General features: G+C 42.3%; 3 protein-coding genes across 6 annotated transcripts; 2 read left to right on the top strand and 1 right to left on the bottom strand.

Moving 5' to 3' along the window:
• Positions 1 to 412: 412 nt before the first annotated feature.
• LOC107267643 (mucin-5AC) lies at positions 413 to 3858 on the top strand. Of its 2 annotated transcripts, XM_025084966.1 has the most exons (3): positions 413 to 1309; positions 1387 to 2060; positions 2295 to 3858. In XM_025084966.1, exons 1-3 carry the CDS (start codon positions 1268 to 1270, stop codon positions 3676 to 3678), a joined length of 2100 nt encoding a protein of 699 aa, XP_024940734.1. In that variant the 5' UTR covers positions 413 to 1267; the 3' UTR covers positions 3679 to 3858. The 2 variants fall into 2 exon arrangements, with proteins under 2 accessions (XP_024940734.1, XP_015595092.1); XM_015739606.2 differs by having other exon boundaries at positions 1387 to 3858.
• On the bottom strand, positions 3738 to 6677 carry LOC107267642 (probable serine/threonine-protein kinase nek3). Its single transcript, XM_015739605.2, has 2 exons — positions 6375 to 6677; positions 3738 to 6298 (listed from the first exon to the last, which is right to left on the bottom strand). Exons 1-2 carry the CDS (start codon positions 6432 to 6434, stop codon positions 3842 to 3844), a joined length of 2517 nt encoding a protein of 838 aa, XP_015595091.1. The 5' UTR covers positions 6435 to 6677; the 3' UTR covers positions 3738 to 3841.
• A 20-nt stretch (positions 6678 to 6697) lies between these two features.
• Positions 6698 to 10028, top strand: LOC107267617. Of its 3 annotated transcripts, XM_015739555.2 has the most exons (8): positions 6698 to 7093; positions 7389 to 7624; positions 7704 to 7854; positions 8137 to 8331; positions 8416 to 8692; positions 8796 to 9403; positions 9475 to 9654; positions 9746 to 10026. In XM_015739555.2, exons 2-8 carry the CDS (start codon positions 7583 to 7585, stop codon positions 9841 to 9843), a joined length of 1551 nt encoding a protein of 516 aa, XP_015595041.1. In that variant the 5' UTR covers positions 6698 to 7093; positions 7389 to 7582; the 3' UTR covers positions 9844 to 10026. The 3 variants fall into 3 exon arrangements, with proteins under 3 accessions (XP_015595041.1, XP_024940742.1, XP_015595043.1); XM_025084974.1 differs by having other exon boundaries at positions 6698 to 7624; positions 7734 to 7854; positions 9746 to 10028; XM_015739557.2 differs by lacking the exons at positions 6698 to 7093; positions 7389 to 7624 and having other exon boundaries at positions 7715 to 8063; positions 9746 to 10025.
• The last annotated feature ends 2380 nt before the right edge of the window (positions 10029 to 12408 follow it).

Here is a 12408-nt window from a genome sequence, read left to right as displayed (position 1 = left end):
GAGTCTCCTCTTCTCTCACCATTACCAACGTTCCACCACTGCCAAGAACACCACCACCGCCATTGCTACTACCACCAACGATCTCTCCTCGACTGCACTACAAACATTTCTCTCCTGTCCCATACTCGAATACCTGCTTTCCTAAGGCAGCCAGACAGACAAGCAGCCCAAAAGACCAATTCACTATGAGTACCGCAGCCTGTACCCTGAACCACCATCTTCATCCAAGTACCTGAACCTACATATTTTTCTGTTGACCAAACAGTAATAGCAATTGAAGAAGCAATATATACCTGGATAAGAGTCCACCAGGTACTCAGATATTTCCAAGAAAGGTTACCAGGGTAGTTGGGTTCTCAGTAAGAAGCTAAGGGTAGTGAAGTTGGCTGCAGGTTGTTAATGGAGACTGAAGAAGGAAGGAGTCCCTCTAATCTTAATCCCAGTGGTTACTGAGCGTCGTTGGGATAAAGGGTGCACGAATGCTGGATGTTCGTCTACCTGGTTTTTTTATTATAATGGATTCTACGGAATATATTCGTAAGGGTCGCTACGGCGATGCTATTTAATTCTGTGTAAATTATTCATTTAGTGGGAAAGGTAAAAAATATTGAATATCAAGACTGTACGTGTACGTGTAGTACGAGTTATCGATACGCGTCACGTTAACGCAACATTAGAATGAGGAAACCGACGAGGAATCTTCGGAATACAAAGTCCCCAGAAAGTCGCGAGAAAGTTATCCAGTGGAATATTAGTGCCCCTGGACGGTACTGGCTGTAATGTCTCTTGTACGAATTCCTCTTTGCTGTTATTGCGTAGCGACGTTTATGCTCCACGAGAGAGTGAGAGGGAAGATCAGGGTCTTCTAAGAAAACGTACCAAATGGCGGTCATTGTTATAGCTACCGAATGCCAACTCTGACCCATCCGGCTTTCGTTTGGCTCTGCCAATTGCAATAACGTTTCTCTTATTGGATTGTTTTGCAAGAGTATGTGCATTGAGATTTTATTATTGAATTTCGCTAATTGCTCAGTTTTAAGGATTAAAGCAGAAATTGCGTTTTTGATAATATCTGGTTATCTTCAATTGTAAAACGTATTACCAATTGTATGACGTAATATATAAATACTTAGATAAATGACACTCCTGGAATATGGGTCAATAAAATAATAAAATGTTGGAGATTATTATGATTCCTATATAAAGCGAATGTCTTGGTAAGAAGTTGTCATAAGCCGGTGTCACGTTTGAAAAACAGCTCAGTAAAATGAAGACGGATGTGAAGACAGAGATGCTGGTCATCGGGACGGTGAATTAATTTATATAATATTTTGCTTCGCTTTGAAATGATGTTATGTCATAAAGAATATTTGTATGATTGCACAGGTCCTCGTTGCAACGTTGTTTCAATGCAGCTTCGGTGCGGATTGTGGCTCCTATGGATTTGCCTGCTCTTCTTGTACGACTTTGCAAATATGCAGTAACAATGTTGCGTCAAGTATTAATCTAACGTGCCCTGTCGGTACATACTGTTCTGTATCTTCGTCGTCCATGTGTACTGCGGATGAGTGTTCAGATGCAGAAACAACCACGACTGATGCGACGACGACTGATGCGACGACGACTGATGCGACGACGACTGATGCGACGACGACTGATGCGACGACGACTGATGCGACGACGACTGATGCGACGACGACTGATGCGACGACGACTGATGCGACGACGACTGATGCGACGACGACTGATGCGACGACGACTGATGCGACGACGACTGATGCGACGACGACTGATGCGACGACGACTGATGCGACGACGACTGATGCGACGACGACTGATGCGACGACGACTGATGCGACGACGACTGATGCGACGACGACTGATGCGACGACGACTGATGCGACGACGACTGATGCGACGACGACTGATGCGACGACGACTGATGCGACGACGACTGATGCGACGACGACTGATGCTACCACGACTCATGCCACGACGACTGATGCTACAACGACAGAATCTACGACCACTGAAGCCTTCAACTGTACCGCAGAGGGAAGATTTGCTAATACTTCAGATACCACCTGTCAATCATATTATTTTTGCTTCCTCAATGGAACCAGTTATTCTCTATGGGAATTGACTTGTCCCACAACAACCGTTTTCAACCCAACGACAGCCCTGTGCGTAGCCAATACGAGCTACAGCTGCAATGCTGAAACTACAACTGCAGCTTCTATAATGACGACAGAAGCTACGACCGCTGAAGCCTTCAACTGTACCGCAGAGGGAAGATTTGCTAATACTTCAGATACCACCTGTCAATCATATTATTTTTGCTTCCTCAATGGAACCAGTTATTCTCTATGGGAATTGACTTGTCCCACAACAACCGTTTTCAACCCAACGACAGCCCTGTGCGTAGCCAATACGAGCTACAGCTGCAATGCTGAAACTACAACTGCAGCTTCTATAATGACGACAGAAGCTACGACCGCTGAAGCCTTCAACTGTACCGCAGAGGGAAGATTTGCTAATACTTCAGATACCACCTGTCAATCATATTATTTTTGCTTCCTCAATGGAACCAGTTATTCTCTATGGGAATTGACTTGTCCCACAACAACCGTTTTCAACCCAACGACAGCCCTGTGCGTAGCCAATACGAGCTACAGCTGCAATGCTGAAACTACAACTGCAGCTTCTATAATGACGACAGAAGCTACGACCGCTGAAGCCTTCAACTGTACCGCAGAGGGAAGATTTGCTAATACTTCAGATACCACCTGTCAATCATATTATTTTTGCTTCCTCAATGGAACCAGTTATTCTCTATGGGAATTGACTTGTCCCACAACAACCGTTTTCAACCCAACGACAGCTCTGTGCGTAGCCAACACAAGCTACACCTGCGATGCTGAAACTACAACTCCGGCTACTACAACTACCACTCCGACTACTACAACTACCACTCCGACTACTACAACTACCACTCCGACTACTACAACTACCACTCCGACTACTACAACTACCACTCCGACTACTACAACTACCACTCCGACTACTACAACTACCACTCCGACTACTACAACTACCACTCCGACTACTACAACTACCACTCCGACTACTACAACTACCACTCCGACTACTACAACTACCACTCCGACTACTACAACTACCACTCCGACTACTACAACTACCACTCCGACTACTACAACTACCACTCCGACTACTACAACTACCACTCCGACTACTACAACTACCACTCCGACTACTACAACTACCACTCCGACTACTACAACTACCACTCCGACTACTACAACTACCACTCCGACTACTACAACTACCACTCCGACTACTACAACTACCACTCCGACTACTACAACTACCACTCCGACTACTACAACTACCACTCCGACTACTACAACTACAACTCCGGCTACTACAACTACCTCTGCAGCCATTACAACGACGACTGTCGCTACTACAACTGCATTCAGTTGCACCGCGTATGGAAGATTTGCTGATACTACAGATTCCACCTGTCAGTCATACTACTTTTGCTATCCGAACGGAAGCAGTTATACGATTATGCAAATGAAATGTCCTACAACAACGGTATTCAATCCAACAATAGCTAAATGCGTAGCCAGCACAGCCTATACTTGCACTAATTAAAGCAATATAAATGAACATGCCATAATTGTAACCCAGGATTAGAATAAGGTATGAATGAGTAGTTTCCATTTTATATTCTATTACTAATTTTAAATGGGGCGAAGTTTTTTTTCGAATAATTTTGAATGTAACACAAGTACTGAATTATATTTTAATAAAATTCTTAACGTGGTGCGTAAATGCTGAACTCGGTAAGCGTGTTCAATCCAGCCGAACCATCAGAGCTTTTCGCTAAAGTTTCTCGAGTCCATCGTCGCAGTACACGATAGTTGTCGTCCAGCCTTTTTGGTCTTTCTTCTTTAGCACGACTTAAATTCTTTCTTCCTTCCTGTGTCAGCGATGAATCAAGTAACCTGTCAATACCCGTGCGAAGATCTTCATTTGCATTGTTATCAAGCGCTCTTTTTTTTCGCCGCTGACTGCTTGTCTCGTTCAATAATTCTGATGCAGAAGTTGTTGCCAATTGATCTTCAGACAATGACGTGGAGTAATGAGCCACCGCCCACTTGGAGATGCGTTTGTTCAATTTCTCAAGTGAAGAGCAATTAAAGAGAGTCTGCAACTTTTGAAAACTGATACTGTCATTCAACGCTCGAACTTGGCTCATGATTGAGTTGTTGCTATGTTCACGTGGATCTTCATGCAAAAGAAGATTTTTTTCTACTTCAATCAGATTCTGCTTCTCCATGCGCTCGTTTACGTGCTCCAGTGTCACTTTAATTTTGAGGACCAATCGGTGCTTGGTTTCTGTACTGACAGTTAGATTGCTATGAACGGAACTAGTATCGGTTGTTGTTATACCTGTTTGCGGCGTGGGTATTGTACTACGACGACTTTCCATTGTTGTTGGTATTGAGTCTGTTATTAATATATTTGTTTCTGCTTCTTCTGTACCCGTCTCTTCTGTCAATACTGTCGTTAATAATGTTTCATCTTCAACGTTGTTTATTTCTGTCGTCGTGTGGCAATTGTCATCTATACAATTTTTTCTTAATCCAGATGTTGCTAAATTCATATCGTCCTTTAAGGTAGTACCTTCTGTTAACACTACAGTTGACTGAGCTAAACTTTCAGTAGTAGTAATAACACTGCCGTCTTCTGAGGCAAAGCTAAGTTTGGAGTCTGTTGATGGTGGAACCGTGCTAAAAGTAGTCGATAATTTCACGACCTGATCACCTGTCTGAGGTTTGTCTCTTGTTGTTACCGTATCGTTTATTTTAAATGAAATCCCGTCCTCAAACATTACCTCATCAGATGTTTCGCAGTATTCAGAACTGGTGGCAGAACAGGATTCGTCCGAACCATTTAATGTGATTTTCTGATCGTGAGTAGAAGACTCTGTGCTTGAGACTGATTCGGAGGATATTTCGCATGTTTCGCCAGGTTTACAATGTTCTTCCAAATTTTCTGTCGTTGTTGGTGACACGGTGAGTTCGGTAGGTTCGGTTGGTTCAGTAGGTTCAGTAGATTCAGCATCTTCAGTTTGATCGGTGTTACAGCACTCAGTGACAGTGGTACTAGTTTCAGTATTAGTATCAATTGTGGTACTAGCATCTGTCGTAGTATCAACAATGGTTTCAGCAGTACTCCTGATTATTGGCGATAAATCATCATTTGATGATTTTTCAGTTGTCAAAGAGGGAACAGCAGTAAGATCAAAACCAGTCGAATTCATAAGGGCAGGCCTGGCGGTGGTAGTTGGAGGCTGCGATCGAACACTAAATCCATATAATTTTGGACTGACCTTGATTTCAACCCTCTTTTTAGGATTCTGTGCACTATCACTGGACCATTCAAGAATACTTTTTGTGACAACAGAACCAACCCCACACTGAACTCGCTTATGCTTCCAAATCACAATTTCACCTTCGTGATCGACAATGGTAAAATTGACCATACGACTCTTTTTAGTATCTTCGTCAATTATTTCAAAAAGACCTTTTTTCCCAAGATTTTTGTCATTTCCAATACCAGGTTCGATCTCACCCGGTAATCTGGAGCACTCCAGATAAGGATTGGGAATAGTTGCGGAATTCTCAAAGGATATCGTATACTCTCTAATTACCAATCGTACTGGTGGCACTACACTCGTATTTTCTTTGATAGTGGTAGTCTCGATCCAACAAAGAGTAACATCTTCACCTACGTGGACGCTCCTCATGATCTTAGCCTCCATTTCATCGTGACGATCAGCCATGCCGCGACGTGCAGAAAGATCAATAAAGCTGCTGGACAATCTTTGATTTTTTTTCGTAGCTGAATTACAACTGATATTTATTGCAGATGCAATTAAATCTTCTACTGGATCACGTTTCGTACTATTACTTTTTTTATCGCTTGGTTTTCCCTTAGGTATTTTCGGCAGATCCGGTTCAATTATCTCCTCGGATAAATCCAGACCTGAATAATCTGAATCGGATAAACTGTAATAGTCATCTTGGTCGTTTTCATTCTCATTGATTGTCCCTGCAAACTCAGCGTCTTTATATAAATACATCTTCTCCTTTGGTGTCAACCCGTCCTCTTGCAGCCGCCTCTCTTTCACATGTCCATCATCGTGCCGGATGCTGTGCACTCTAAATGGTACAGCATTGCTGCCAGCAATAAAGCAGCAACAGATCTATTTAAAGAAATTCACAATTTTTTCATCATAAAAATTATTGATCACAGAGAATTAATGAAGTGTGCAGCCTTACCACGAAGATCAGCTGGAAGATCTGCCAACTGGATGGCCGACTGGCAATGATCATCATCATCGAGAGCGACTAGAGATGTTTTCAAGATGAAAATCAGGTGGTTCTTTGTCGGAAGAATTCGAAGCATAAGCAAAGAGTCTGGTCGGTCTGGTCTCAATTGTCAAAGAGGGGATATTAGGATCTATCAGCTTCGACCAATTCACCTGTCGCTTGGAACACTTTAATTCGCCTTGCATACTACCGTAAAGTAGTGATTAGAGAGGTACCCACATAACGGGCATCAGGCTGCTCTCGGCGATAGGTTAACGAGTGATTTTCACTCTCCGAGCCGGATAATCGGGAGGTAATTAACAAGATGCATTTTAGTAGCTCCAACCAATTGTCTGAAAGGATTTCAATTTCCTGTTGGGGACCAATTAAATCTATCTGTAATTAGAGAGGGAGCCAGGCCGACGCCTGCCGACGGGATCGCCTCATGGGCATTGCGGAAAATTACACCCGGTTTAAATTCAATTCGATCCACCTTACGGATCGTGACTCCTTCACGGAAGTGACCAGGATTAGTTCCCAACTGATCGCCAATTAGCATATTCGCGTATTCGCGATCCCCTTCTCCCCTTCGTTCTTCGTTCTCCTTCTTCTATCTTTCCACGTGCCTACCTCCATCACCATATACTCAAACCACGTGATAACACTCTGAACGCGTAATGCCAGATAAGGTAAGGAGACTAATCGAACGTAGCAATAAGGTTGACCTCGCTTGCCATTTGAGAAACACATCAGGACAGCAGCGATATTAGCTTAGTTAGTACGTAACGAGATCATTTTCCAATTTGATTGGGATTTAGATCAGAGGCTATCTAACGTTCGAATTACGCGGGTTAAAATTTCATCGACGATGTCAGATAGCAATTTTTGAAAATGATCAATGTTGCTGAATTTCTCAACTGGATTAATAATTTTACATGGCATGCCTTGTTTTCTGCAATTTTTTTATTACCCGTTTCTTTTCAGCAATGATAAGATAGCGATTTCATTTTATCAGCAATCGACAATCGATAACGCTGCGTATCGATTGTCGCGTTGACATCTATTGACAGTTGAGTGGAGTAGGATTTTTGGATAATGGTAGCAACGCTTTTCTTACGTCGCCTCGTATTATTGAACTGTTGAATTTTTAATTTGGAAACCCGGAAGACAGGAAGAGTATGGTTCGTTTCCGGCGACTTCTGCTCATCATCTTCGTACAGGTACCGTCACTGTCATTTTTCCTACAGATTTTATCAGTTCGTCATTCCTTACGCCTTGGTCGTCGTCCGCTCTGTGCAGGTTCTAAGCCAGAGCGTGTACTTTGCCCAGGGGATTCTATCTGCTCGAGAAATGGACCTGGACCAGGAAGAAGAATCTTCGGAGAGCGCAATGGATACCTGGCTGGGCGCATGCGCAGCAATCCTTTATGCAGCAATCCAGCACATATCCGGTTGGTGGTTCGTCCGATTCGCTTTGTCGACTTTCGTGCGACTTCGAGAGGTCGAGCGTTCTCGTCATTGTCGTCAGAACGAAGACTCTTCCTGTGACGACATTCATCACTGTCACGACAATCACGCCAGTCGTCATCCTAGCACCCCGAGACTTCCTCATCCAGTACATCAGGGATATATGAATATTAAGCCCTCGAGTCGCCGAAACGTAAAGATGGACGCAGTACTTAATAAATATTTAAATGGAGTAAGCGTCACCGCAGCGAATTTATTTGTTTCAGCTCCATGCTGGCGCAAGATCGTTGGCAGATCTGGCAGTCGGTTGACAGCAGCTCTTGGCATTGTTGCTGTCGTTTGCTTCATGGTTTTGGCAGCCTTTCAGCAACCCCCTTATGGAAATTTAATCTATGGGCTTGGGGCTGGTGCTGGTGTCGCCCTGGTCCATCTTTATTTGAAACACCTTGGATCTCTCGCAGGTATATTTTTTCTTATTTTATTATCATGCCAACTCACCACTTTTAGCTGACTGCCAATCTTCCTTACGTTCCTTGTATTTACAGGGGACCAAGCAGTACCCCTCTGGGACATGGGTGTTGTCGGTGTTGGACTCGCGTTTTGGCCTTTACTGGGTTGCGTCTTCATCAGCAGTAATGGTCCAGGATTAGCACTACTTCCATTAGCTGCTGCAGCTTTGCACGCATTGCCAATCACACTGTTATTGAATTCGTCGGAGAAGCTCAATGATCAGAATGAACTTAAGGAAAATCGAGGAGCAAATCTTGACTTGACGCATGGCGACGTGGAAAAGGCTGCGAATGGTCCATTCGTCAGGACAGGGTACGTTCATGGATACAATACCCATTTGGAAAACATTGCGAATCTATAATACTATATACTTTATATGTCTATATTTATAAATTTCTTATATGCATCATTTCAGGGGGGAGAGACTATCAAATATGTACTTAAGCAATGATCAAAGTTTATTCTTCTACCGAGTGAAATTACGCTACATGGTCTGTGATGTACTCCCAGGAATACCGGAAGAGGATGAATATGAACAGGAAGAGGAGATCATCGCGTGTCATCGACATGTATTACAGAGAAGAAGTATAGATGAAATCAACAAGTACACAGATGAAAATTCCAATTTGCAAGGCAACTATCTGGTTGAAAATTCGCCTGAAGTGATAACGTCACACAAAGCACATAGGATTTCGTTATGTCGTTTGAACTATCCCCTCTTATCAGTCATTACGTTGTTTCGATTAGGGAATGACACTTGTCTTACTGCCGTCATCTTCTTCTTGCCAATTTATAGCAATTACGTGGAGGCTCACATGCCAATCCAAGAGAAGGCATTTCTCTTGAGCATTTTTGGTTTCTCGATGATACTCGCAGAGTTTAGTATCCTCTGGTTCATCACTAGAGGCAACTGTGTTTCTTCGTCTCTATGCTCAGTCATCGCAAAGGAAAGGAACAGAAAGATTTCCGGTTTCCCGATATTCATTTCCATAGCACCGCTAATCAGTACTTTTGGTCTGTTCTGTAAGTGATCTTCAGTCGTGATTTGTAATATTTTGATTATTTGTTATTAAGGAAACTTCGGAATTTTTCAGTGATTTGGAAATCGAAGAACCACGACGCTATCACTGTAGCTGGTCTAGTCCTAGGAATTGGTAGCGGAAGCTGTGCAATCATTCTGCGATTACTTGAGAAGAAAGTGTCATCAGGAATTTGCCAGGATTTTACTGATGTTGCTGCTGGAGTAGCACTTATTGGATTTTTGCCTCTAGTCAGTAAGTGATTAATACGATAATGAGCATCTCCCAATATGATCATAACCTTAATTGGTTCTATCAGTTGATTCCGTCATTTTGTCTCTTTCAGAAATACTGATTCTGAAGAATGCAATTGTGGGTTATTTTCTCTTTGCTGCTGGAATCTACATCCTAACTTCTCTCGTATCTTTGATCGCTCTCAGATGAGATGAATATATTATTAAGATAAAATTATGTACAATAGCTGTATCGATTTTTCTGTAACTATCTCCTTCATGCATTGTTCTATATTTATTCACGTAGTACAATGATAAACGTAACAATCGTATCATCGTTTTAATAAATGATCTTATTAATATTGAATTAAGTTGGCCTAAGGCACCTGTCTTATGCAAACCGTCGTACATGAACATTAATCAGCAGCGTACATTAATACGTCGTACATTAATCAGCAGCTAGTTATCATCGTCCGTTCACATCATTATTATAATTTTTCGTTTATCAGACATGAAGTCACTTGTGGTATGTATTTTATTTGATCACATTCTGTTTTATGGTTGATAAGTATTAATTTACTACAAGGTATACATAACCGTTGAAAAATATTAATTAGACCAACCATTCCCGTGTTTCCGATACTTCAGAGTTTGACAGTGAGGCATCATCGAGAGTGCTGCCACCTGTGAATTGAAGTAGATATTACTTCAATAACTCAAATAAACAGTGGTAAGTAATCACTGAAATAACGATATATCATCAAATGCAAGAAACTAATTTTGCAGGATTTGATAATTTGCTGAAAATATACCTCTTCGAGAGGACCGAAAATTACAAAAGTGACGTAAAATACATATTCCAATATCATATTTTTATTGTCAAACAAAGGACAGACACGGCAGGTAAGAAACCTATAAGATAGAAGATTTCGGCCGGCATCCCAACAACACAGCATTCTTTTCCTTTTTTTTTCCTTATTGCCGTCGGTTTTGTATCCACAAGGAGCACATGTACCGGCTAGAGCATCGTTGACGCTCACTGTATAAGTTGTAATTGAGAAGTTCGCCGCAGGAGGGCAGCGCTTGCCGAATAGTACTCGAGTGAGAGGGGGTATTAGCTGGTATGAAAAAGAATGTTTTCGCCGTGGACATCAGTCTTCCGCGAACCGATCTCCTATATTAAGATCTTTTACGCCGGTTCCTTCCGTTCTTCCTTTCTCCCTCCCCTCTCGCTACATCACTCCACTGTTCTTCGTTCATCGCTTCCTCATCTTCTTACCGGCTCTCCTCCGAGGTATATTCACTTGATCATCCATTTCTCTCTCTTGCTCCAGCGCGATCTCTCTCTCCATCTCTCCTTGTGTTACCGATCTTACCCGTTTCTTGCGTCTGGCTATACCTTCTTCGTGATATCACTTGTTCATCACAGTCAACCCCGCAGTAAATACGCCAAGACGGTTTGAACGGTCGGGAGTCATGGGTTGGCCTTGGTTGGCCTCGGGATCCTTTACTGCGCTCTCCAGAGGACCAGTCATCGTCAATCTGCGTTCGCTCGTGCTACTCCACTTGGCGTACGGGTGTCTTCCTAATCGCTGATAACGGTCAACGTGGTTCGCCTTCGGCGGCCAGCGTTAGTTCCTTGCGTCTAACCTGCCCGTGCTTTGGCTTGCGGCGGGAAGTGACGAAGGTTGCAAGCTTAATTTCTTATATCGAGAGGATCGGTCGGTCACTGCTACCAAGTGATTCGTGGCAGTCGAATCGACTAGGGATGATCGCGACTTTTCGTAACCTGTATTATCATCTTTTCCTTGAGGCTCTTTGCCTCGGGCCTTCAGCCCATTTCGTACCATCTCTTCCTCATTCTTTACCACCACTTCTTAGATCGCGTAACACAGTGAGTTTATTTAAATAACTATATCGTAGTCACATCCTATCGCGCCGCGAAAATCCGAAAATCACGTGTCAGAATAAGTGAACAATTAGTCGTTATCCGAAAATTCGCAAAGTGAAATAATAATCGCCAAGGTCGAATCGTTAAATCATCGTGCGAATGGATCTCTAGTGTTGAAGGATGGACTGGACCAGTAAATTATACTGAAGGACAATTGAGATGAGACCACGAGGATTCTGGGAAATAATATTCAATAATAATAATAAAATAATATTCAATATAAAATCAGAAATAATATTCACTAATTACAAGGTAAAATGTAAAGAAGTATGATAGTTCTATCACGAACCTCATTATTGCATAAATGCTCGAACTTATTTACATACTACAGTAAAAGCACACAAATTTATATTTTCAACTGTATAAAAGAAAAAATGTATCTTTCCAATTTACCTTGAGGACATATCGTGTGCTGAATTCGCTGTGCACTAATATGGAATAAGAATTTCTGCATATCAGGAAGATTAATTATTGGTCCTCCAGATTAAACCCTGATGCAGTATTCTTTTGTCAGACTACAGCTGCAACTGAAAAGTCAAAAGACTCTGATGTGACAGTCTTTTTATTTAGAATGCTTACTGGCAACAAGTTACAAATTTCATTGGCCTATCTTGAAGCACATTCGTACCAGTTTATCAGTATTATTAACATAACACGGAAATATTGCCATTAATGAAACGTGTAGATCTGTGTCAGTTAGTGACTTTCTATTAAAAAGCCCACCAGGAACGTAATCGTCAACCCTGTTTGTAGTAATTGTACCATTTACCATATTCTGCGGCATGCTCTTCCACTTCGTGAGTGACGATCAAATATCGAATTGTC

This window comes from Cephus cinctus, unplaced genomic scaffold, assembly GCF_000341935.2.
Source record: "Cephus cinctus unplaced genomic scaffold, Ccin1 Ccin1_scaffold0422, whole genome shotgun sequence".
Lineage (NCBI taxonomy): Eukaryota > Metazoa > Arthropoda > Insecta > Hymenoptera > Cephidae > Cephus > Cephus cinctus.
This window is presented reverse-complemented; position numbering and strand designations above follow the sequence as displayed.